The sequence below is a fragment of the Mesocricetus auratus genome, unplaced genomic scaffold, assembly GCF_017639785.1.
Source record: "Mesocricetus auratus isolate SY011 unplaced genomic scaffold, BCM_Maur_2.0 Super-Scaffold_100009, whole genome shotgun sequence".
In the NCBI taxonomy this organism is placed as follows: Eukaryota; Metazoa; Chordata; class Mammalia; order Rodentia; family Cricetidae; genus Mesocricetus; species Mesocricetus auratus.
Window position 1 is genome coordinate 28,623,416 of NW_024429193.1, and position 26,788 is coordinate 28,650,203.

Here is a 26,788-nt window from a genome sequence, read left to right on the forward strand (position 1 = left end):
GTGTGATAATTCAGCTTCACGCTGCACCCTTTCTCTCCTTAGCATCATCATCAATACTGGCAAATGTGTTTTGCTGAAGGGGAAGCTCACTGACAAGGTTAGTAATGAAAACTCATTGAGGGCTATTTGTGGGACATTCATCTTAGTCTTGGGTGTCCGTGAGTCCAGGAAGCAATGAAATATTCCATACACCCATCCACATGACTTCCTTTGCTCCTTCAGGGTCTGTTTCTCCTTATACAGGGTCAGAGCTGCCTGAAATAGGGCAGCTGGAATTCAAGAAACATGATTTAACCTTTCGTCTTTGAGGAATAGCCAGAGCCCAATTAGGCATGGCCAAAGGGCTTGGAGCTATTCTGCTTTCTGTGGTGGGTATACACCCATGGGTCCGTTGCTTTTGAGAAATTGCTTTAGCTATATCTTGACTTGAATTTGGAACCTACCTCGGGACAACTTAAAGGAAAGTCCAACTCCAGGATAAAGTCAACTGGACGAAATCCCCATTGTTCATCGGGTCTGATGTTGATGGCTGGCCAGAACTGGGTGTTTTTGGGTACCGAGTATATTCCTGAAGGAGCAGTGGTTTGGTCCAAGCAGAGAGTGCAGGAGGAGACAGCTTCTGTCACTGAGATGTGGAAAGATGGCCTGAGTTACCTGAGAAGGAGGTGCACTGGGCTCTGCTGTGCTTCCAGGACCTCCCCCCCCCCCCCCCCAGCTTCTACATGATTCTCTTGTGTTTTCTTTGTCTATCACACCTCAATCCATTCCTTCCCCTGCCGTCCCGGCCCCTGGTGATGTCTTCTTACCCTCGCGCTGGAAGAAAAAGTGTGTGCGCGCATTTTATCTGCTCACTCGGCTGCAGGGGTTTCCCTTTGATATGGAAAGAATAATCTTAGAAATTCCACTATAAAGTATACAGGAGAAATAAGATAAAGCTCCGGGAATGTGAGCTGCCGTTGAACATCCTTCGAATAATGAGCTGAAGGTGGGCTGTCCTTGGCATTACGCACTTCGGTGATCAATTATGATAAATCTGAATTGTCAGCGGGGCTGTTTGTCTTTGATTTAAAACGCGTCGCTTAATTTTGTCTCCGTTCTTCAAGATACTCAGACATAAGCGGCATTCATCAGGTCCCTGGGACCATTAGGCGCTCCGCATCCCTAACTGCTCTTTCCCCTTCCCTGCCCTGAATATTTTTAGTGAGTAGCAATATCGCCTCTCTGGCACCCTGCCCTACCTTGCCGCTTGGTGGAATCGCCCGCATTGGTGTTTGCAAAGAGGCTCCTCTGCTGGCTCAAGGGACACTAAAGGAGTGGGTGGGGCCAGAAGAGATTTAAAAGGGAGATCTGAGTCTCTCTGGGCTCCAAGGAGAGAAGTGCGTCCGGAAGGAATCCTATCTGCAAATTTCATTAGGCTCGTCCCTCTTTAGGCTCTTTCGTTCTTTTCTTTCTCAGTTCTCTCTGCGTGGCTGTGCCTGTCACAGGGAGAAACCAATCATCGGCGGGCCTCCAGAGCTCTCAGGCTCGGTGAAATTTGTCATAAGGGTGTCAGCTATTTCTTATTGCTGTCCAAAAAAGAAAAAAAAGTGAGATAAAGAACTCTCTCCTGGAGCATTTCAGGGTGCCTTCAGAGGCTCTCAGAGGTGGAGAAGGAGCTGGGAGGCAGCATTCAAACAGCTAAATAAAAGATGCCCTGAGGCCGAAGGCCGACTTGGCTGGAATTTCTGGGGGTCAGACACACGGACTCCGCCTGCTCTGCGTGCTAGCAATTTAAGTCACTGTCTGTTGACCTTAGAACCACCGAGACCATGCTGCTCACCTTCCTGCCCGTAGTTCTAAAGATTAGTGTTGTCGGCAGCGTCACAGCCCAGCAGCACCGGAGCTGTCAGCCAAGTCCGGAAAGAAGCTGGACTTCCACTTGTGCAGGTAAGTAATCCGAGAACAGGAGCCCCCTCCCCCGGGGACAATGTCTCCAGGCATCTGCTCAGTGTCCCCCTTCCCCCCTTGGCTATCTTTGGGCTTGTATATTTGCTTCAGTTGTGCATTCTGAAGTGTGTGTGTGTGTATGTGTGTGTGTGTGTGTGTGTGTCCGAGTAGAGTTCAGATACTGCCAATTATAAAATGTCACAGCTCTCCACTGTTCTGCCTATGAGTGTATATGTCTCATTTAAATCCAGCTGGATATTTCTTTTCATGTAAACCTCAGTCTTTATTCTGGGAAGATAGTAACATCTAGCTGATCAGTTCTGCACTAGAAGTTAGGGAAACATATGGTGGCAGTTGGTCTTATTGGTTTCAAAAAGTCTTCTTTCTGATTGTGGCAGAAAATGCCATAAGTCAATTAAAAGTTTTTTGGTTTTGTGTTTTTAAAAAAGGTCTCAAGTTCAGGCTCTCATCTTCCACCGTCCTGGACTTGGAAGTTCTGACACAGCTCCTGGGTTCTTAGTAACAGGTGCACTGTGACTTTGCAAACTGCTGAGAAATGACAGGGAGTATGAGAGCCTCAGGTCTTCCCCTAAAAAACAGGGTTTTCTCCAAGAGGAATCAGGACTTTTCCGATTGCACATTACAGCACCTACTACTCTGGTTGAAAACATTTTCTCATTGTTTATTCTTTACTGCAAGGGTGAGTCCCTACTGTGTAGGCAAGGAAGCTACTTCCATTTATCCAAGGGTCTACACTGTCCTGGAAATCCCTTCTTACCATCTTTCTTTTTCTCATTTGTGTTTTTGAGACAGTGTCTCATTCTGTAGCTCAGACTGGCTGGGAACTCACTCTGCTTCCCAAGTGCTGGATTACAGGTGTGCCCCATCACGTCTGACGTATTTATTATTGTCATCTTGCCCTTTTAAGATAGGGTCTGGCTACCAAAAATTAAAAAAAAAAGTAGATTGAAGAAAACATATCATATTTTCAGAAGAGAAACTTCTGGAAGATAGCAGAGAATCGTGGGAATAAGAGAGAAGAAAAGTGATCCAAGTTGCCAGAGCTCAGGTGCTGTTCCTTTGTTGACCTCCAAACTGGATAGATAGCTCAGAGAAATCACACATAAGGTAATCAGGTGTCCCTACTCACAGGGGCAGAAGGTTACCAGGAATCATTTGTTGCAATTGCAGAGCAAATCTCTGGGGCTTTGAAGGAGGGGATAACTGCTAATTACCTCTACACCCCCAGGACAGAGGACCCTTCCAAGTTCATCTACTTGTAAACTTTCTCTGATCTTCTAGTCACATAATCCCAGATAATAACGTCAGAAAGCAGTTGACCAAAGACAGAACTGACCTCTGGGAGCCTGAGCCTCTTAGCTTTTGGAGACTGAAGAGAAAACTCTTGGCCACAGTTGTGGTGCCAGGACCGGAGTGTCGCTGGGGCATTTGGAAAGTGACCAGAGCCTGGTTCCTCAACCTGCACGGCTTGCGAGGGGTAATGGTAGGAAGCATTCGTATGGCTAGCAGCTAGAAGAGACGAGCCATTAGCAGACCTCAAGATGAAGAAGAAGCTGAAGAAGCAGTCATGTGCTGCCTCCAGGTCCTCTGGAATAGTGTGTGATACCTATGTCTTGTGCTCCTGCCCACCCCTGCCGATGGCTTTTCTGAGATAGTTTGCACCAGGTTGACAGGAAGCTCAGACAGAAGTAATGGCATAAGAGACTGTTTCACAGTGTGGGAGAAATAGGGTCTAAACTTCTAAATGACAACAAACTTGATTTTAAGTTTGCGTTGCCTTTTTAATGGTTGGGCTATTTTACAACGTTCCTGGGAAACCATAACCTGTTTCTCAGGATCATCATTAGGGTGTCACAAGGTAACAGGTAAAATACCCCTCACCCAATGGCTGACCCAATAAATGTCCTCTTGGGCCCCATGACATGGCTGAAGTTCCTTGATCAGGTCATTCCCTGCACTGGCCTATTTTGGACACTGCAGGGGCATGGTAAAGACATCATGGAGTGAGGTCCTCTATGTCTTCCCCCCATTGCTTATAGGTCACAGTTTGAAACCCTCTGCTTCACTCTGAATCTTAGGTTAATTGAAAACTAACTAGGTCACACCCCGTCACCCGTACATTCCAGAGGATAGCATTTCTTTCTCTGCTGTAAATAGATAATGGTGACATCGTCTATTTTTTCCCCCATTTAAATTCTACTTGTACTTCTTGCCTTTGGCATTGAGACTGTTCACCTACATGGCCAACGTGGCCTGGCAAGAAGCATGCTTTGTGGCCTTGCAGCAGGATCCAGGTAAAATGTCTTGAGATTGCTGCTCATGTGAATACCAGGCAGTGAAACCGAGGAGATAACACTGCAGAATTAGATTTTCTTTCTGCTCACCAGGATTGAAATCAAACGCTTTCTTGGCTTTTACTTAAGCGAAATCAGATGAAGACGGCAGCAAAGAACAACGGTTAGCAAGTGGGTTCTGAACTTTAAATCTCTTTACCCTGGAGGACAAGTGTCAGTTGGACAGGGAACTGTTCCAGCCTGGCGTCTAAACCTGTGTTATTTGTTCTTGGTAAATGACGGTCACGGAAGAAGCCCAGCTTCAGGGAACTGAGTGAGGGAGGGATCTGGGCATGGCATCGAGGTAGTTCACTGGGTAGACTACTGTCAGCTACTGTCAGCAGTAGACAGTGACGTCACTGATTTCAGAACGGGCTGCTTTGGCTGATTGCCCAGTCATGTGCAAAACAGAGAAATTTTCAGGTCCAAATCTTGTCTGTTTTAGAAAATGCAGCCAGCCTGAGAAATGTTTGTTTTGGCACCTAACTACGAGAAACTGTAGGACGCTGTTTTGCAGACGCTCTGTAAATATAAACTCTGTGGACAGACAACCTGCCACGTGGGACAGGTGTGTCTCGTTTTCTTCACCTTAAAAGAAAGTTGCTTGTTCCCTCTTCCTGGGATTGTTACCAGCTCTGTGTTAACGCAGCCGAGTTCAGACTGGAACTGTCACCCACGGAAACAGTGCTCTTTCTTCCAGGGAATTCCTAAAGTTCTGCGAGACGTTTCCCAGTTGTGTGAAGCAGCCTACTGTTTGCTTTAGCTTGAGCTATTACTGCCAACCTGAACGGTTGGTTCTAAAGACATGTATGTATGTATGTATGTATGTATGTATGTATGTATGTATATATATCGTAGTTTCTAATGCTAGAAACGGTAGTAAGCACAGTAACAGCGGTTACGGAGACCTTGGTGAAGTTCCTCCGGAGGAACCGTCTTTGAAGTCTGTCCCTGCTTGTCCACAGGCTCACACTGTCATCCTGAATGTGTATACTGCTCGTGTGACAGAAGTATTACCTGGGTATTAGGTGCACTAAGAGTGCAGAGTTCTTTGGTAGATGATGTTTGAAGCTGGAGTAGCTTTTCACAGTCAATTCCATATCTCTTCCAGCTGTCATATTGGCTAGGCACTGGGACAGAGCCAGGCCTCTGCAGGTGAGTGCCATTTTTGCCAGGTGTGGGAGAAGGAAAAAATTTTAAAAAGGAAACAGAAGGGACCTTTCTGTTTCTGACAGGCTCTCTGAAAATGCATTCTCTTCTGGTATTCTCGTCGCCTCTTGACCCTTCCAAGCCTGGACTTTGAACTTGGAGATCTATTTTCACTTCTGACCTGGACTTTCTGATTCTCCTAAGCAAGCACACCAGGCACGCTCATGTCTGTCACTGTTTGGATTTCCCAAATATTTCCTAGGATACATCGTGTCCTGGAATTGTGGGAATGTGCTGGCATTTCGGACCCAGCTTGCTCCTGTGGTAGAGAGGCCTGATAAGCGATGATTTGCTTGCCCCAGTGACAGACTAGAAGGACCGTTCCCGTTCGTAGAAAAGCACTGCCGTCCTGTGTGGTGAACAGCCATCTCCCTTCTCTGCACAAGCTCTACGGGATGGCACAGTTCATTCAGAAGGTAGCTCCTTCTATGGGTAGATGGTTGCTAGGATACAGAGAATCAGAAGAGCATCACGGCAGTTGCCTTGATCTCCCACGAGGCATGTCAGTGGAGAAGTAGTGTTTCATTTCATTCACATATTAGAAGCGCCTTTGTTTTGTGTTATTCTAATAAGACACGTAGGAGAAGCTGCGGTTAGTTCCCTGGAATGAGCCGAACCTAGGATGTTATTTGTTATTTTTACCATCCTCGGCAGCAAAGTATTTTATAAATACCTGTTCTTACTGTGATCACATTTATTTGCCTTCAAGGTTTCTAATAAATGCATATTTAAAAGTATTTTTCTGTATGTTTTCATATGTACAGCTGTGGCCCAGAACTCAGTTATAGCCAAATTCAGAGAATAATGAAATTACATGGAGGAAGAGGCATGACATTTTTGAATTTTTTTATTCCTCTGTTTTAAAATCTTTTTGTCTGGGTCAAGCAGGGTTGCACACGCCTTTAATCTCAGCCCTCAGGAGGCAGAGACAGGTGGATCTCTGTGAATTTAAGATCAGTTGGGTCTCTGTAGTGAGACCATGTCTGTAAAACAGAAAAATCTTTTTGTCTAAGCATACTCATGTAACAAACATCTAGATATTAGCAAATATTTATATGGTTAGCCTTGCAATTTTAGAAACATTACTTAAAAGTAACAAAAAAGAAAAGCATTTGTGTTAATTATAAATAAGACCCACATCAAATTTTATATCTTAAAATTTTTTTAAAGATTTTAAGAAATTAATCTTTGAGATCTTCTTTGGGGTGTGAGCATGAAATGCCACTTCGCAGTAGAAGTTGTTTAATTTAGGTTATGTAAATGTGTTTTTTGAACAGAGATCTTTTTTTGTTTTGTTTTGTTGCTGTCCTTCCTTCCTTTTCTTTTTTATCCTGAGATAGAGTTTCTCTGTGTAGCCCTAACTGTCCTAGGACTCACTCTGTAGATCAGGCTGTCCTTGAACCCACAGAGACCCACCTGCTTCTGCCTCCTGAGTGTGATTAACAGGGACCTTAATGGCACATTTAGTTTCAGTATTTGAAGATTAGAGAAGCAAACAGAATAACATAGTTCAGTGGGTAAAATGTGGGGTAATGCGTGTGAAAACTGTAGATGTGTATTATGTTGGGGGGGGATCGTGCATGCGTGTGTTTCTATGTGGATGCATGGCCTTTACATGTGACATGGAGCTCATGACAAAGGACAACCTTGGATGCTGGGTCTCACCTTCCACCTTGTTTGGGACACTGTCTCTTTGAGGTCCACGACCATATATGTCAGGCTAGCTAGTCATATCTCCATCCCTCATTTCTCTGTAGGAGGACTGGAATTCCAAGTGTGCAATACTGCATCCGACTATGTGAGGTCTGAGGATTTGAACTCAGGTCCTCATGATTGCTGGGCAAGCACTTTACCCACTGAGTTAACTGTAGGCCTGGAAAAATTTTCCCCATTCTTCATGTTGATAAATCCATTTGAGTCCAGTCATAGTGGTCTTTAAATAAAGTTGAGCGTAATTAGTGTGGAAAAGCAGAGAGGTTTTTAAACTGCTTGCTTAAAATTAAACTTTCTTATGGCATAGAATATTACAATAGTGCCCCTCATTTCTCAAAAGTATTTTTGAAAGAGTTTTTCCTAGTTATCTTGATGGTGGAACTGGCCAAGAGACAGGCATGTGACTTAATAATGAAACAGACAGTAAAACCCAGGCATGGCTTCACAAGCCTGCCATTTGATCCTTCACAAAAGGACAAGAGCAATTTTATGGAAAATTAATCTTTTTATGAAATCCATTGCACTACCTAGACATCTCCATGTCCCCAAGCTTGTGTGTCTGCAAACAACACGTTGAACTTAGATCCTAAGTGCACACTCTACACTAAAGTGGACTCAAAATGTGTTACAGACCTGAATTCAAGATATGAAACTATGAGACTTTTAGAAGGAGACACCCTTCAGGGTTAAGCAAAGACTTCTGGGAAATTACAAAAAGAAAAATTGATGACCTGTACTTTATCAGAAGTTTCTCTTCAGAAGGTGACAGTGAAATGATGAAAACAAAGTCATTCTGGAGAAAACACCTGCAATCAGCTATCCCAAAAGACCTACCTATCTCAAGATGTACTTTTATATGGTTCAATGTACTATAATACTAAAAACACAGGAACAGCACAGAGGACAGACAGTGTTAAAAACTGTACTTCCATGTAGGACAGCTCAGTTAGAAAAGTATAGTGAATGGATGCAAGCTATGTGAGATAAAATGGCTACAAAACACCATTTAGTTGTCACCAATAAAAATTTTACCTATTTTTTAGAAAAAATCCAAATGCTGGTGTTGTGCAGAAGATTTTAACAGGTTTATCTGTACAGTTGAGCTGTTATACAGTTGAAACACCCACTGAAACATTTTGCTTGCATTGATGTTTTCTTTGCATCTTGCATTTATGTTTAAAACTCACACACACGAAAATGGGAAAAGTGCCAATACATGATTTATGTCCCCTATTTGCCCATTCGCAATCATATCCTTAGGTACCTTTGACCCCATGGAACTACTGATAACAGGAAGAAGAGGAAAATAATAATAATAAAAATATTATTACATTATATTGATTAATTATATTAAACATTATTATTATCATTGAGAATGAAATATTCCCCCCAATAGTGGACCCTTAAACACGTTTTCTGCGCATGTGGTGAGCTAGCTGGAGCTCTTTCAGCATAGTTGTCACACATTTGGCATGGATAACACACACGTTGATATCTTCACAAAGGCCAAACAGAAAGGCCTCCTGCAAAGCGCCAACAGCCGCCCTCTGGGCCCACAGATCTGTTTTGAAGTCCTGAGCAATTTCTCTCACCAGATGCAGAAAGGGGAGTCTGCGAATGGGAAGTCTGGTGGACTTCTGATGGTGTTGAGTGGTGCTCTCCAGATGTCATGGTACCAGGCCAGTAAGGACAGGGTTTCTTCACCCCTCCAGTAGAGGGCGCACTCTTGCGGGGCGCTTTTGTAGCCAGTTGTTTCTGGTGCTTTACCCGATTTGTGGGCAATTGCTTTGTAACTTACCTCCTTACCCCCTTCTCCTTTGGCCGGAGCTCAACAAGTGAGATCCAAATGTGTTGTTTCAAAACTTCCCTCCCGACAACTTAAGAACAGGCAAAGGACTTAGACACTCAATAGAAAAGATGAAAGGGTGGTCTGTTAGTCCAGGAAAGGATGACCAATGCCATGCCCAAAGAGGAGGTTTTGCAGTCCCCATTCGCCTTGATAAAATGAGGGTTCCCACTGGGTAGTGGCAGGAGGGTGGGTTTGTAGGACAGGAGTAGGGAAACAGCAACAAACTACGGGTGAGCGGCATTGCTTTACATCGTGTAAGATTTGTGTTCGCTTGTTTGCTTTTGAGACGGGGTTTTTTGTTGTTGATTTTTTGTTTGTTTGTTTGTTTGTTTGTTTGTTTGTTATATAGCAGCCTAACTGTCCTGGGACTCTCTCTCTCTCTCTCTCTCTCTCTCTCTCTCTCTCTCTCTCTCTCTCTCTCTCTCTCTCTCTCTCTCTCTCTCTCTCTCTCTCTCTCTCTCTCTCTCTCTCTCTCTCTCTCTCGACCAGGCTGGCTTCCTGCGCCTGCCTCCTGAGTGCTGGGCTCAAAGGTGTGCGCCACCACCACCAGGCTATATTAAGACTATTTTTTAAGCTTTAAAATTATGTGTGTGAGTGCGTGTGAGGGGTGGGGAAAGAGAGACAGAGAAGAGAGGAAGCAGGCAGAGAGAGAGGGCGATCTCTGTGTGTGAGGTGTGTGTGTGTGTGTGTGTGTGTGTGTGTGTGTGTGTGTGTGTGTGTGTGTGCAGGTACACACAGAGGCCAGAGATGGAGTCCTCTGGAGCTGGAGTTACAGACAGTTATAAGTCGCCTGATTCCTGTGCTGTAATCAAGGGCAGGTCCTCTAGGAGAACGGTACATGCTCTTAACTGCTGAGCCACCTCTCCAGCCCCTGCATTGTGGTTTTTCAAGACTGCAGCAGAGCAGGTCTTCCTATTGACACTGGCCCACTAGGATCTCCTGTTTTAAGGGGTATTGCTCGGTCTTTGGGAGAAACTGCTGCCTCCTTGAAGCTTCAGTTTGCCTCTATTACATTCAGCAGAATCAACTGCATGTTAGTCTCATCTGCTGGGGGTGTCTGGTGACCCCCCAGCTAGTGGTCACTTTTGGTTTACAAGAGTTCAGTCCAAAACATTGGTCTTCCCTAGCCTTTATCCCTCCCTCCCTCCCTCCCTCCCTCCTTCCCTCCCTCCCTCCCTTCTTTCCTGTCTTCCTCTTGCTTTTCCCTCCCTCCTTCTCCCTCTTCCTTCACTCCCTCCCTCCCTTGCTTCCTTCTTCTCTCTCTCTCTTTTCCTCCTTTCTTCCCTCTCTCCTTTCCCTTCTTTCTCGTTTCTTCTGTCCCTCCATTCCTCTTTTTGTTATGCAGCCTAGGCTGACCTTGGGAATTCTCGGCCAATCCCTCTGCCTCCGCCTCACAAGTGCTGGGATTACAGGTATGCACCACCACTCAAGATTTCAAAAGGAACTTTCTAGATGTGATCTTGAGGGAAGAGACAGTCCTGGGCCCTGAGGCAAGGGGAGCAGAGACTTGAAGGTGTTTCACTGCAGCTTCAAGACAAAGGAGTAGGGAGCCAACAGATGCCAAGAACACATTCCACGTGAGCTACAATCTATCACAGAGTTACACAGACAGTTTCCAAGTGATGCAATTACAGAAATTTACTTAAAGGACCCACCTTTACAATTAGCTCTTAGAACATGGAGGTAAAGAGTGGATGGATGGATGGATGGATGGATGGATGGATGGATGGATGGATAGGTGGGTGGGTGGATGAAGGGATATGCCTTGAACAGCATTTCCTGGAGTGAGTTCTTGATACATCTGAACTACAGCATGCTAAACACTAACAGTTTCTGGTACATTTGGTTTGGGGTCAGCAGCATGGCCTGATGTATAGAAACCAGGATCTGTAATGAAAAAGACTTAGCTTAGTATCTTGAATCAACTTGGTCTCAGCCCTGAGGTCTATGGCCAGGCAGCTGCTCCAAACACCAGCGTCTTCTGAACAACAGGGTGATGGTAGCTTATATAGTGCTGAAATATTCGATGAAACAATGCAAAGCATCCCTCTCCAGATAACGAACACGCTGCCATGTTCTTCTCCTGCCACTCACCACCACCTCCTTGTATCATTAACATGTGTAATAGCCCATAAGAGACTGAGAAATCTGGTTGGAAATGAAGATCAATGTTGCAGAGACTGCTAGCTCGATTATGGCCTCGAGGACCTAGAGCAAACACACGTAGCTTGACTGTGGACATGGTTAGCAGGGACCCATTGTGACTGGCTTAGGATAATATTTTGTCACTCCTAAGGTCTCAGGTGCTAACTCCCACTAATTTTCAGGAAGCAAAATTAAACCCCAGAGAGTTCTTTACCGACCTAAGACCAGGCTCAAACCTCCCAGTTTCTGGATTATTTCCGAGTCACCAGGATTCTTCTATATCCAACCTGTCTTGATTCTGCTCTCGATAAGGAGACCAAGAGGAAAGCAACCATTGCAAAAAGAAACAAACATTAAAAAACAACAAAACAAAACAAAAGTCATTTGGTGTTCTTTTCAGTACCATGGTTGCAAAAAATTGACATTAATGATTTCAGCATAATATATAAAACTGGTCTACACTTCATACAGCCCAAGCTAAGCTCTCATCTAAGTCAGTCCCCCTGGAAGCAGTGACAAATGACTTCTCTGAGGGTTTAGATGGTTGCCAGGCCCAGCAGCTCCAAGAGGTGTGAGACTTTCTGAGCCAAGTTCCTATGGGCTAAAGTTGGATGCCCAAACGTTACACCAGAACTTTGAGTGACTGTCCAGGTAGCAATTCTAGTGTTTATATATTATCCTTCTGTGGTTTTTGATGGAGTTAAAGACAGATAGTTATAATCATAGTTTTCCTTAGTTATAATAAAAAATAAGCTACATATAAGACTTGAGACTCACACTGATAGGATAGATGATAAAATACTTTCTTTAAATCTTATTAAATGTTAATTGACAAAATATTGTAACTATAGTTCTTACTTGATAACTGTTGATGTAATATATAATTTGACTATGTTAAAGTTAAAACCTTTCTTTTTATTTAGATAGAAAAGAGGAGATGATTCAGATGTCATTCTGTAAATCTGTCTCTTATTGGTTGTTGAATAAAGCACTGTTGGCCAATAGGTAAGCAAGATAGGTGGGACTAGGAGTCAAGGAGGATTCTGGGAAAGAGAGGCAGAGTCAGACACAATGTAAGACTCCAGAGGAGTAAGAGGTCTGGACCCTTGGGCTGGAGAGATGGCTCAGCACTTAAGAGCACTGACTGTTCTACCAGAGGTCCTGAGTTCAATTCCCGGCAACCACATGGTGGCTCACAACCACCTTGAATGAGATCTGGTACCCTCTGCTGGCCTGTAGGCAGAGGTCCGGACCCTTTTCTCCAATAAGAGAAATACTAAGTTCAGCAATTATGGGTTAAATACTTAAGTCAGGGCCAGCCAGTAATAAACAAAACAAATGGCCAACAGCTTCATAATTAATATAGTGTCTTGTGTGTTATTTATGGACTGCAACTGTGGCAGGACCCAGGCAGCTGGCAGGGAAGACTACACGTTACATGTGTCCGAATCCTCCAGAAGTTTGTTCATTGTTCACCTTCCTTGTACCCGTGACAGGGGGCCACTTTTCTTGTTAATCTTGATAGAAAGTTAGATGGCTCCTTGCTCTACTGGAGTTTTAAAGTCTCCAAGACTAGAAGAAAACCTTCAAGGCTACCTCTCACTCACCCATATGTCAGAGCCGTGTGTGTCAGTCTCAGACACACAGCAAGGATGTGAGATCTCTGTCTGCTGCCTACTTCAATCCCAGTTTGGTTTTGGTCTCTCACCTGCACCATGGGAGCCTCAGTTCCTTGCAGTCACTAATGAAAGTCTTCAGTATGCTGGACTCCTGTGGTCCCTGAAGCTACTCTATCAACCTGAAGGTTGAGAAATCAGGGGTGCTCATTAGTTGTAGTCCTTGGCTTTGTTCTTTAAATGCGGTTTGATTTTGTCTTTCTTTCTTTTCCTTTCTTCCTTTTTTATTTAAGTTAGAAACAAGCTTGTTTCACATGTGAATCCCAGCTCCCTCTCCCTCCCTTCCTCCCCGCCCTCCCCAATAGGCTACCCAGTCCCCCACCCAATATCCACTCAGATCCCCAGGGAGGGGGAGGCCCTCCATGGTGGATCTTCAGAGTCTGTCATTTCATGCAGGGCAGGGCCTAGGTCCCCCCACAAGAGTCCAGGCTGAAAGAGCATCCCTCATTGTGGGATGGGCACTCAAAGTCTATTCGTATGCCAGGGACAAATACTACCCAAGGCCCCACAGATTGCCTAGGCCTCCTCACTGACACCCACATTCAGGGGGTCTAGGTCAGTCCCATACTTTCCACACGGCTATCTGTCTGGAGTCCAAGAGCTCCCCCTTGTTCAGGTCAGCAGTTTCTGTGGGTTAAACCAACCCAATCTTAACTACTTTGCTTCTTTTCTGTGACTGGATTCCATGAGTTCCGAAGTTCAGTGTTTAGCTGTGGGTGTCTGCCTCTGTTTCCATCAGTCGCTGGATGAAGGTTCTGTTTCCCAGACTCTCTGGAAGTGGGATTGTAGGCTGGCACTCCCCTGATTCATGTCTAAAATGCATATATGAGTGAGTACATAACATGTTTCTCTTTTTGTGACTGGGCTACGTCACTCAGTACCATCCATTTGCCTGCAAGTTTCAAGATTCCATTGTTTTTCTGCTGAATAATACTCCATTGTGTAAATGTACCACAATTTCTCTATCCACTCTTCAGTTGAGGGGCATCTAGGGTGCTTCCAGGTTCTGGCTATTACAAATAATGCTGCTATGAACATAAGGAAACAGACTTCCTTGTTGTATGAATGTGCATCTTTTGGGTATATGCCTAAGAGTGGAATTGCTGGGTCTTGTGGTAGACTGATTCCCATTTTCCTGAGAAATCTCCATACTGCTTTCCAAAGTGGCTGTACGAGTTGGCACTCCCACCAGCAGTGGAGGAATGTTCCTCTTTCTCCACATCCTCTCCAGCATAAACTGTCATTGGTATTTTTGATTTTAACCATTCTAGAGGGAGTAAGATGGTATTTCAGAGTTGTTTTGATTTTCATTTCCCAGATGGCTAGGGATGTTGAGCACTTTCTTAAGTGTCTCTCAGCCATTTTAGACTCCTCTATTGAGAATTCTCTATTTAGTTCAGTCCCCCACTTTTTAATTGGATCCTTTGGTGTTTTGGAGACTTGCTTCTTGAGTTCTTTATATATTTTGGAAACCAGCACTCTGTCAGATGTGGGGTTAGTGAATATCTTTTCCCATTCTTTGGGTTGCCTTTTTGTCTTGCTGGCTATGTCCTTTGCCTTACAGAAGCATCTCAGTTTCAGGAGGTCCCATTTATTAATTGTCGATCTCAGTGTTTGTGCTACTGGTGTTATATTCAGGAAGCAGTCTCCTGTTCCAATTCGTTCAAGGGTACCTCCCACTTTCTCTTCTAAGAGGTTCAGTGTGGCTGGATTTATGTTGAGGTCTTTGATCCATGGCAACAGACATGGTTCTATCTGCAGTCTTCTACTTGTCAGCCTCCTGTTATGCCAGCACCATTTGTTGAAGATGCTATCTTTTTTCCATTGTATAATTTTAGCTTCTTTGTCAAAGATCAGGTGTTCATACATGTATGGGTTAATGTCGGGTGTTCAATTCAATTCTATTGATCTGTCTGTCTATTTTCGTGCTAATACCAAGCTGTTTTCATTTCTATAGCTCTGTAATACAGCTTGAAGTCAGGGATGGTGATGTCTCTGGATGTTGCCTTCTTGAACAGTGTTGTTTTGGCTATCCTGGGTCTTTTGTTTTTCCATATAAAGTTGAGAATTGTTCTTTCAAGGTCTGTGAAGAATTGTTCTGGGATTTTAATGGAGATTGTGCTAAACCTGTATATTGCTTTCAGTAAGATTGCCATTTTTACTATGTTGATCCTACCCATGCAAGAACATGGGAGATCTTTCAGTTTTCTGGTGTCTTCTTTAATTACTTTTTTAAAGACTCAAAGTTCTTATGATACAAGTCTTTCACTTGTTTGGTTAGAGTTACCCCCAAGGTATTTTGTGTTGTTTGTAAAGGGAGATGTTTTTCTGATTTCTTTCTCAGCCCTTTTATCGTCTGTATATAGTAGGGCTACTGATTTTCTTGAGTTGATCTTGTATCCTGCCACTTTGCTGAAAATATTTATCAGATGTCGGAGTTCCTTGGTAGAGTTTTTGGGTCACTTATGAAAACTATAATATCATCTGCAAATAGTGAAAGTCTGACCTTTTCCTGTCCAATTTTTATCCCTTTGGTCTCCTTTTGCTGTCATATTGCTCTAGCTAGAATTTCAAGGACAATGTTGAAAAGGTATGGAGAGAGTGGACAGCCTTGTCTTGTTCCTGATTTTAGAGGAATCACCTTGAGTTTCTGTCTATTTAGTTTGATGTTGGCTGTTGGTTTGCTGTATATAGCTTTTATTATGTTAAGGTAAGTTCCTGTTATCCCGGATGTCTCCAAGACCTGTATCATGAAGGGGTAGTAGATTTTGTCAAAGGGTTTTTCAGCATCTAGTGAGATGATCATGTGATTTTTATTTCTCAGCTTGTTTATAGGGGGATTACATTGGTGGATTTTCATATGTTGAACCATCCCTGCATCCCTGGATGAAGCCTACTTTATCATGGTAGATGAATTTTCTGATGTGTTCTTGGATCCAATTTGCCAGTATTTTATTGAGTATTTTTGTATCAGTGAGGGATATTGGTCTGAAGTTCTCTTTCTTAGTTGTGTCTTTGTGTGACTTGGGTATGAAGGTTTTTGTAGAAAAGTAGAGTTTGGCAAAGATCCTTCTGCTTCTATTACATGGAATATTTTGAGAATAATTGATATAAGCTGATCTTTGAATTTCTAGTAGAATTCTGCACTGAGGCCATCTGGTCCTGGACTTTTTTTGGTTGGGGGACTTTTGATGACTGCTTCTATTTCCTTAGGGGTTATAGGTCTATTTAAATTGCTTATCTGTTCTTGATTTAATTTTGGCAGGTGATATCTATCCAGAAAATTGTCCATTTCCTTTAGATTTTCAGATTTTTGTGGAGTACAGGTTTTAAAAGTATGACCTGATGATTCTATGGATTTCCTCAGTGTCCGTTGTTATGTCCCCCTTTTCATTTCTGATTTTGTGTTTTGTTTTTTGTTTGTTTTTGTTTTTTTGTGTTTTTTTTGGTTTTATGAGACAGGGTTTCTCTGTATTGTTTTGGAGGCTGTCGGTCCAGCCCGGCCTCGAACTCACAGAAATGCGCCTGCCTCTGCCTCCCGAGTGCTGGGATTAAAGGCATGCGTCACCACTGCCTGGCCATTTCTGATTTTGTTAATTTGCATGTTCACACTCTGCCATTTCCTAAGTTTGGAGAAAGGTTTGTCTATCTTGTTGATTTTCTCAAAGAATCAACTCTCATTACATTGATTCTTTGTATTGTTTTCCTAGTTTCTGCTTTATTGATTTCAGCCCTCAGTTTGATTATTTCCTGGCATCTACTCCTCCTGGGTGAGTTTGCTTCTTTGTGTTCTAGAGCTTTCAGTTGTGCTGTTAATTCTCTAGTGGAACTATTTTCCAGTTTCTTCATGTGGGCACTTAGTGCTATGAACTTCCCTCGTAGCACTGCTTTCAACGTGTCCCATAAGTTTGGGTGTGTTGTGTCTTCATTCTCATTGAATTCTAAGAAGTCTTTAATTTCTTTTTTTATTTCTTCTTTGACCCACAAATGGTGCAATTGTACGTTATTCAATTTTCATGAGTTTGTAGGGTTTCTGCAAGTTGTGTTGTTGATGAATTTTAATTTTAATGCATGGTGGTCTGACAAGGTGCATGGAGTTATTCCTTTTTTTTTAACCTGTTGAGGTTTGATATGTGGTCGATTTTTAAGAAGGTTCCATGTGGTGCTGAGAAGAAGGTATATTCTTTTTTTATTTGGATGGAATGTTTTATAGATATCTGTTAATCCCAATTGGGTCATAACTACTATTAGTTCCTTTGCTTCTTTGTTAAGTGTCTGTCTGGTAGTCCTGTCTAGTGGTGAGAGTGGGGTGTTGAAGTCTCCTACTGTAAGTGTGTGGGGCTTTATATATAATTTGAGTTTTGGTAATGTTTCTTTTATGAACGTGGATGCCTTTGTATTTGGAACATAGATGTTCAGAATTGAAACTTCATCCTGGTGGATTCACCTGTGATGAGTATGTAATGACCTCCTTCGTCACTTTTGATTGATTTTATTTTAAAATCTAATTTGTTAGATATTAGGATTGCTACCCCTGCTTGTTTCTTGGGTCCATTTGATTGGAAAATCTTTTTCCAACCCTTAACTCTGAGTTAATGTCTGTCTTTGAGGCTGAGGTGTGTTTCTTGTATGCAGCAGAAGAATGGGTTCTGTCTTCGGATCCATTCTGTTAGCCTGTGTCTCTTTATGGGCATATTAAGATGATTAATATTGAGGGAAATTAATGTTCATTGATAGATCATTCTTGTTTGTTTTGGAATGGTTGATGGTGGTGGAGTTACATGTGGATTTGCACTTCTTTTTTTCTTTTAGCTGTTGGTAAGGTGGGCTTATCTATTGCCTGTGTTTTTCTGGTTGTAGTTAACGTCCTTGAGTTGTAGTTTTCCTTCCAGAACTTTCTGTAGGGCTGGATTAGTGGATATGTATTGTTTAAATCTGGTTTTGTCATGGAATATCTTGTTATCTCCATGTATAGTGATTGAAAGCTTTGCTGGCTAGAGCAGTCTGGGCTGGCATCTGTGGTCTCTTAGTGTTGGTAGAATATCTATCCAGGACCTTCTGGTTTACAGTTTCCATGGAGAAGTCTGTTGTAATACTAATAGGTTTGCCTTTGCATGTTACTTGGTCTTTTTCCTTTGCTACTCTTTTTTTTTTTTTTTTTGGTTTTTATGAGACAGGGTTTCTCTGTATTGTTTCCGAGGCTATCGGTCCAGCCTGGCCTCGAACGCACAGAGATCCACCTGCCTCTGCCTCCCGAGTGCTGGGATTAAAGGCGTGCGCCACCACCGCCTGGCTTCCTTTGCTACTCTTAATATTCTTTCTTTATTCTGTATGTTTGGGGTTTTTGCTATTATGTCGTGTGGGGACTTCGTTTTGTGGTCTACTCTATTTAGTGTTCTGTAGGCTTCTTGTACTTTCATTGGCATGTCTTTCTTTAGGTTGGGAAAGTTTTCTTCTGTGATTTTGTTCATTATGTTTTCTGCCCCTTTGAGGTGGTTTTCTTCACCTTCTTCTATACCTGTTATTCTTAGATTTGGTCTTTTCAAGGTGTCCCATATTTCCTGGATATTTTTGAGTTAGGGATTTGTTGGACTTAAGATTTTTTTGGTTGATGAATCTATTTCCACTAGTGTATCTTCAACACCTGAGATTCTCTCTTCCATCTCTTGTGTTCTGTTGGTTATACTTGCATCCATAGTACCTGTCCGTTTGCCCAGATTTTCTGTTTCCAGTATTCCTTCAGACTGTATTTTTTTATTGTCTCTATTTCAGCTTTCAACTCTTGCACTGCTTGAATTGTTTCTTGAAATTTTTCCTTGTCTTTTCCTCTCTTTCTTGCATTTGTTGGATTTTTTTATTTTTCTTTTCTTCCATTTCTTGCATTTTTGGTTTGTTTTTTCTTCCATGTTTTTAAGGGATTTTCTCATATCTTCTTTGAGGGCCTCTATCATTTTCATAAAGTTGTTTTTAAGGTATTTCTCATTTGCTTCATCTGCAATGGGCGGTTCAGGTCTTGCAGGTGTAGAATCTCTAGCCTTTGGAGGTGTCATATTGGTTTTTCTGTTGCTGGGTATGTTTTTATATTGTCTCCTTCCCATCATTTCTTCCTGTGGATGCAGAAGGAGTTTCTTCCTCTCCTGGTGGGTTTGTGACCACGGTTCCTTTCCAGTGGGTGCGAGCAGGGCCAAGACCCTGGTGCCTTTCCTCTTGTGTTTATGGAGGCCGTCCTAGTATTAGGGCCTTGGCAATCTCTGGGTAGGCAGGACCTTCGCCTGTCCCGTGGGTGGAGAATGGGACTTGATCGCTGGAAGTCTTTGGGCAGACTGGCTCTCGCTGGTATGGGAGCTGCAGTGTGTAGTACCCTGACCCAGGCTCAGATCACCGGAAGACGGGCTGTAAACAGGCCCAGGCCTATCTAGGCCAGTGAGTGGAGAAACGACTCTGGTGTCGGGCTGGGATCTGCAGTGTCACTCCTCAGGTCTCCAGTGGTTCTGTTCAGGGCACCAGAAGTTAGGCGTGGTTTGATTTTTCTATGCACTTCCCTTCTATTGCATCAAAACTAAGCCCAATACAAAGACACGGGGAAAGCTTTTTCTGTTCCAAAGTGCACAGTATGCTGACCTACATTGTGAGAATTGCCCGTATGTTGTCCACACTCTGGTGTTTCCATAGCCCTTGACAGGTATGAGAAAACATAAATGACTTCAGCATTTCTAGAGTACCAGAAAGCGATGTCATTTTCACCAAACCTAATTTCCAAATAGTTGCATTGTGTTTTAAAACGTATTACACTCCATGTCTACAAACACCCAACTCCAGCACTGCTTCACATAAAACAAGACTGATGGTGGAGGAAGGTGAACGGAGTCTTCAGGAAAATGGGATTAGCGTCAATTGAACAAGTGATGAAGACAGTGATGTCCCTACCTGTGACAAGCAACACAGAGCATGGCAGAGAGGGGATAGAGAGAGCCATGGGCAAAAGGACCACCTGCACACACTGGTTCTAGCTCTGCTATGAACTAGCAGTGGTGGGACTCTGGGAAACATCACTCAGTTTCCTCCTAATTGACTCAAGCTTTCCAAGGTCATTAAGATATGAAAGTCGTCTGCAGTGTCTGTTTAAAACATGGATTGGCCACACTTGGGTCAGCCAGTGGCACACACGTGTACATTTACAAACACAGGAGCGTGGGGAGGAGAGAGAAGGGCGAAGGAGGGAAGAGAGGGAGTGTGGTTGAATAGACAAATTGGAAAAGGCTAGGTATTATCTAGGTACTAGGTGAAGAGTCTCCCATTTAAATATTTCCCCCCTCAGTGCTAGGAATTGAACCTAGGATATCACACATTCGAGGCAAACACTTTATCACAGAGACAGAGCCCAGGCCTCTTTTCTACTTTTTATTCTGAAACAAGTTCTCAGGCTGGTCCTGAACTCACTTTGTTTCCCAAGCACGTCTTGAACTTGTGATTTCCCTGCTTCTGGCTCCAGCTGGTTTACAGACTTGTGCCACCAAACCTGGCTAGTGTATCCCACTTCTAAGAGATAAAAATCCCTGGGTTTTCATCTTTTGATGGGCAAAATAAGAGGGTAAAATATTAGTTATCCAAACTCATTTTACTGTTTTAACATTTTTTCTGTATTTTGAAATATAAGATAATGTTATGATTTGTGTTTTTATGAATTACATGTTTGTGAGATTTCTCTTTTTTATTTGTTTATTAAATCCTGCTTTATCTGGGTTTCTGCTTCTGTGAAAATCACCACGACCAAAAGTAACTTAGGGAGGAAAGGGTTTATATGGCTTATAATTTCCACATTGCAGTTCGTGGGAAGCTAAGGCAGGAACCTGGAGACAGGAACTGAATCAGAAACCTTGGAGGAGTGCTGCTTACTGGCTTGCTCTTCATGGCTTACTCAGGTTACTTTCTTATATAACCAAGTTCCATCCAGTCCAGGGGTGGCACTGCCCTCAGTAGACTGAACAGTCCCACATCACCAACTAAGAAAATTCCCCACAGACATGCACATAGGGCAATCTGATGAAGGCAACGACTCAATTGAGGTTTTCTCTTCCCAGGAGACTCTAGTTTGCCTCAAGTTGACAAAAACTAACTGGTAGAATAGCTACTCTGTCTGGTTCATGGTATCATGTGAGGATAAATACAACCATGATGTGAAAATTTGCTATTATTGTATTGTCATTAAAATAACTGTCATATGCTGAACCATGCTTATATAAATCTGATATATCTACTAGTCTCTATGTCTACTAAAAAATTGCAGACAAATAAATAAAATACAATGATTTCTTGATTTTGTTTGGCTTTTTGATACAGGGTTTCTCTGTGTTGTTTTGGAGGCTGTCCTGGAACTCACTTGGTATACCAGGCTGGCCTTGAACTCACAGAGATCCGCCTGCCTCTGCATCCCGAGTGCTGAGACTAAAGGCATGCGCCACCAACGCCTGGCTATTTCTTGATTTTTTATAACGTGTTTTATATGTGTGTGTTACCTGTATGTACATCCATGTATCACATTCATGCAATGTCCACAAAGGCCAGAAAAGGGCACTGGAACTGGAGTTACAGATAGTCGTGAGCTACCATGTGGGTAATTGGAGCAGAACTGTTCCAGGTTCCCAGGAGAGCAATCAGTACCCTTAGCCACTGAGCTATTTCTCCAGCCCCTGTGTCTTCATTAATTAATTAATTCACTCAAAGCCTATTTTGCACACCTACTGTATGCAAAGAGTCAGATTACAATCTGGGGTGAGGAATATTAAAATGCTTAGAATGCCCCCCTTCCAACCTGTGAACTATCTATGTAGTAACATAAGTAAATGCAACATTTTATTGAACATATCAGTATACCCTTGCATTAAAAATTGGTCAGATGTGCTTGATAAACTGTCATTTCTAGAAAAGTCATGCCTCATGCACATGAGAAGACCTTTGTCAAGGAATCCACAGGCCTGTATCCCTTTGTGGTCCACAAGTTAGCAGCTCTAAGCTTAGGCTGCCTTTCCCCTATGAAATAAGTTGGGCCAGCATTCTAGTCCTTGGCTTCCCATTGAGATAGTGGCACAAACCTACGCAGCAAAGCCTGGGCTGCGGGAACGCATGGCAGAAAGTTCCCGAATGTGGTCCTGAGTCATTAATGCAGTGTCTTCTCATGTGTGCCTTTGTTTGCCTTCCTCTAATCATCCCATAGGCAGGAGAACTTCTGTGAGACGTTCAGAGAGCCTTGCCAGCAAGCGTGAGAGGGTAGACATGTTAGTGAGGCTGTGTCCAGAACACCTCTGCAGGAGAGAGGATTTATTTGGGTCATAGGCTCAGAGGTTTCAGTCCATGCTTGCTTGCTGTGTGTTTTAGGATCCACCATGAGGCAGAGCATCATGACAGCAGGAACACATGGCAGGAACTGTTCTCCTGGCAGGAAGTAGAAATGGCAATAGAGGAAGAGCCCAGGGCTCCATGATGCTCAGTGATGTACCCCTAATGTCCCATTTCCACCAAGCAGACCCCACTTTCTATTGCCGCTGCCTCCTAATCATGAGATGTCCATTGAGAGTCTAATCCATTGGTTAAGCTACTGTCTCAAGAAATGGACTTGCACAACCCAGTCAGGAGTATGCTAAACTTACCTCCAAGGTATTTCTTAATCCAGTCAAGAGGACAATGAAAATTCAGCATTGCACAGTACCTTTTCCAGGCTTTTGATGGTGTCTCAGGGCTATTACAGCTTCAGTGGTAACCAAGCATGGACCGTTCCCCTCTGTGCAAGGGGCTGGTATTGACATAAAGTTACTGGGAAAGGCTTGGAGTTTGTTCTCTTAGACATCTGTAGAAACAAAATTTCAAATTCTCCCGACCTGATACTCCTTCATTCCTCCTGTATCTCTATGGTGATGCATCCGCTGAAATGCAGCCAATGCATTCTAGCTTTAAACCTGGGCCCCAGAGTTAGAGCCTACTAATCCATCATATCCTTAGACAATGAAGTCATTTATTAAACTCCAGTACAGTGTGAAGGCTTAAGAGTCAGACAGAATAAAACAAGGCCAGCAATAAAGGTCGCAAAAATGTTAGACTTGTCATCTGTTTGTCTCCTCATCTCAGGAGTTCCATGATTTTCTAAATGCAGGGTGGTAGCAACCTGCTCCCTTCTGGTCAGGAGAGACCAAGGAACCAGCCTCAGTCAAGGCTGTCCCCCAATTCACTTCAGCATGTAAAAGACAAACTCATCCAGCAACTCACACTGAGGTTTCCAAAGAAGGCGCTGGGTTCCCACGCAGATGCTGAGAGGTAGGAAGTGAAAGTGTCAGGTGGCCATGCTCTAAGTAGAGAAGAGCTCCATGCAAGGGGTTAGAGCTCAGAGCAAGGTGCTGCTGGACCCAGCGAGGTCTACTGCTAAGATCTAGTAACTAGATATCCCCACTGAAATTAATTCCACTTAAATGGAGACTGACTTTTGAGAGCATGTATAACATTTAGATTGGTCTTATACTTAAAAGTGACTTGGGGTCAGGAATGTTTTAGAATCTTTGTGATTTTTGAAAGATTTGCACATATATAATGAAATATATGGGAAATAACATCCAAGTCTATAGGTAGACCTCACTCATACATGTAGCCTTATACAAGATGACCTTATACAAAATTTTTAGTCTACTTATGTGATCAGGTATTGAATTTCCCACTTATGATGTTTGGAGCATTTGGAATGTCAGAATTTTATAATGGAGAATTTCAATCTTTAAATTCAAATTTAAGTTGCCATCCTGTATTTTATGGATACTGTAGCCTGTCTGTAATGGGGTTAGCAGTAGTTTTCTAGGGGAATACTGAATTTGTTCCTTGGCATGAACAAAGAATTGAATGACAGGGAAAGACAGAAGACCCCCAAAAAGGGCAAACGATAGCTTTAGACACTCAGGATGGAAAAAGTTCAAGGCTGGGTACTTTATAGGGCCCCTGGGTTCTCCTCTTTCTCATATTGGTCCTGTCTAGATGCCCACCCCTGAGCCTGCCTGCTTGCTGTTTCCTCACAGACTCTCCTGGGAACAAGAAGCCAATCACCTCACTTCCCCCGAATACTCACATTGCTCTAACTTGGCCTAACTTGGCCTCACCATCACACTGTTTCCTGACACTTGGAAGCCAGCATTCCAATTTTCTGCTTCCACTTAGGACTCCCTTCTGCTTTCTGCCATATTCTGTGTCGTTACTTGATGGCTCTGGCCACATGGTGAAGCTAGAAGAAAGAACATCTACTGCCACAATAGTATTTGTAATTGTTATGGTTTGAATCTGGAATGTTCCCTGTAGGCTCATGCTTTGAGTGGTTGGTCCTCAAGGTCTGTAGTATTTGGGGGACTGTGGAACCTTTAGGAAGCATGGCCTGACTGGCCGAAGCTGGTAACCAGGGTCACAGTCAGTCCCTTGTTTCCGTCACACTCTGGGCCTTCTGGTCTACTATGCCATGGACACCCTTCTCCACATACTCTTGCTGCTGTGAACAGAGATGCACTAGCCTTCCCTCTGCACCACAATGGCTCTGATTGCTCTGACACAGTGATCCACTGAAAACCCAATCAGGCATTTTAGACACAGCAACCCAGTTTGCATAACTAAATCCAACATTCATACAGACTTTCTTTCTATGATAGAAAACCATGCCTTGTTTCTTTTCATGTATATTAAATGTACATTAGTAGAATATATACAATATGGTTAGTAGGAACCTACAGGAAACCCTTATTCTGTTTAGAATAGTTTCATCTAATATATGAGACTAGAAATTTAAGTATATATAGAATTAACTGCAATATGTATAACAAACGTATATAATATACATACAATATACGCAGAATTAACTGCATATATTGTCAAGGAAAGCATTTTATATGGACCAGATTAAATATCGCTGAAAATCTACAAGTTGATTTCTTTCTCCCCTTAGATCCTGCGCCCTTCCTAATTTTCTCACATGGAAACAATATCTCTCGGATTGACCCAGAAGGAACAAATCACCAGCAATTGGTGGTGGATGCTGGCAGCTCGGTGATCATGGATTTTCATTACAAGGAGGAGAGACTCTATTGGGTGGATTTAGAAAGACAACTTTTACAAAGAGTTTTTCTTAATGGGTCAAGACAGGAGGTAAAGTACCATTATCACCCATGGTATGTGAGGAATTTATACAAATGTGACATATTGAATTTTTAATGTGTGGACCATTTGTCTAAGGTTGTACCACTCTGAATGGGCCTAATCTTATGGGCTAACCAGTACTTAGAACTTGTATGGGAAGATAAATGAAAGTACATTATGGTTCAAATGTTTATGTGTTAAATACAAGCTTTTCATCTGCCTCTGTGTTTCTGTACTACTGGTTAAACTTACAAATTGTTGTTTGCAAGCATCTAAAAGAAGAACATGAGGAAATAAATGTAATTTTGAAAACATCTGATTTTATAAGTCAGTCACCGTGAAGACATTCTGTGCATGTTAATTTTGTACCTCAGTTTTGTCCCTCTATGAATATTTGGCAGGCGTCCTTTTGGTTGTCACACATGAATAAGATAGGAGGTAAAGATGCTACAGGCATCTGGCTGGCACAGGCCAAGGCTGTCACTCAACGTCCTGCCCTCTGTGGGACAGCACCACAGTGAGGCACTGTCTAACTTCATGTGTCAATAGTGCTGAGGGCAAGAATGTCTGTTTTATCTGTATGAGTTTTTTTTCTCATGTAAGGGGAAAAAATGCCTGACATTTAGGCAGAAAAAAATTTCCCCTTGTATTCGCAAAGTATTTGTACTCTGGGGAAAAAATGAGGCCAAGGACAGATAAAACATGCTGTATTTCAAGTACATACAAAAGACCCTTAATCTTTTTCTTCCACTGGTAGAACCGGGCAGTGAGTCCCAGGAGGAATGTGTGTTAGAGATGGATTACCCAGAACAGGTGATTAGCGGAACCTCAAGCATTTATTCCCAACACAAAGGGCTCATTGTTTGGGTTTCTTTTTTCTTCCAAGCCAACCCTCTCTCCTTCCAATTATTCCTAAAAGCTTCGAATAGGTGCAAATCTGTTTTAGTTCCTCTCTAGAACTGGCTAGCCTCACTTTAACAAGTTTGACTGTGCCATACTCTCCAGCCATCTGCTAGAACAGCGTGGAAATCTGAGAATGTGGACGCTCCCTGTCACCAAACTAGGAAAAAAAGCATAAACATTCGTGGATTTATATCACATCCTTGGGAAGGGATTGGCCTGATGTCTAAGAGCTCGCCCTTATCCCCGCTCCTGTGTTTAAGGCAATGCACAGACAGCAAGCAGCACGTGCTAACGTGATAGCGATTCAAACTCAAGTGAGAATGCAGCTTTTGTTAAAGGGCTTCACTGGACGGCTCTGAGCTCTATGCTGTCTCTACCGAGCCTCCAGCTTGGCGATGTTCTGCAGGGAGTTGGAATTGCATCCATACAGTTATGACAGCACGGGAACCTGGGGCAGGGTGGAGCCAAGTCTTCCTCTACTTAGAGCCTTCCAAGCCCCAAGAGGACTAGCTGACTCGCCCAGGTTGGACTCACAGATACAGATTCTTTTGTTGATTCTTTCAAGAAAATGCAAGGGTCAGCCCAAGATGTACAAAGAGAAACCCTGCTTCTCTGATGTCGTCGAAATTTGCGAGAAGAAAGGAATTTGATGGAAAAAGGGCGAGGAGGTGAAAGAAAACGGGGTTCCATAACAAGACTGCTTCTAGAGACTGTGGCTATAGCTCGGTTGTCGGCAACACAGAAAACCCTGGGTTTGATCCCCAGAAGTGCATAAACTAGGCGAGGTGGTACCGGCCTGTAATCCTGGCACTCAAGAAACAGAAGGATATGGAGTTCAAGGTCATCCAAAGTACATA

The 26,788-nt window shown here is 43.0% G+C and overlaps 1 protein-coding gene across 1 annotated transcript in view; it reads left to right on the forward strand.

Moving 5' to 3' along the window:
- The first annotated feature begins 1,361 nt into the window (after window positions 1-1,361).
- The window catches only part of Egf (epidermal growth factor), an 86,585-nt gene continuing 61,158 nt past the window's right edge, over window positions 1,362-26,788 (forward strand). The window contains exons 1-2 of the mRNA XM_040751797.1: window positions 1,362-1,926; window positions 24,838-25,037. Coding sequence (XP_040607731.1) covers window positions 1,809-1,926; window positions 24,838-25,037 — 318 coding nt within the window. The 5' untranslated portion in view covers window positions 1,362-1,808. The remainder of the gene's footprint in view (window positions 1,927-24,837; window positions 25,038-26,788) is intronic.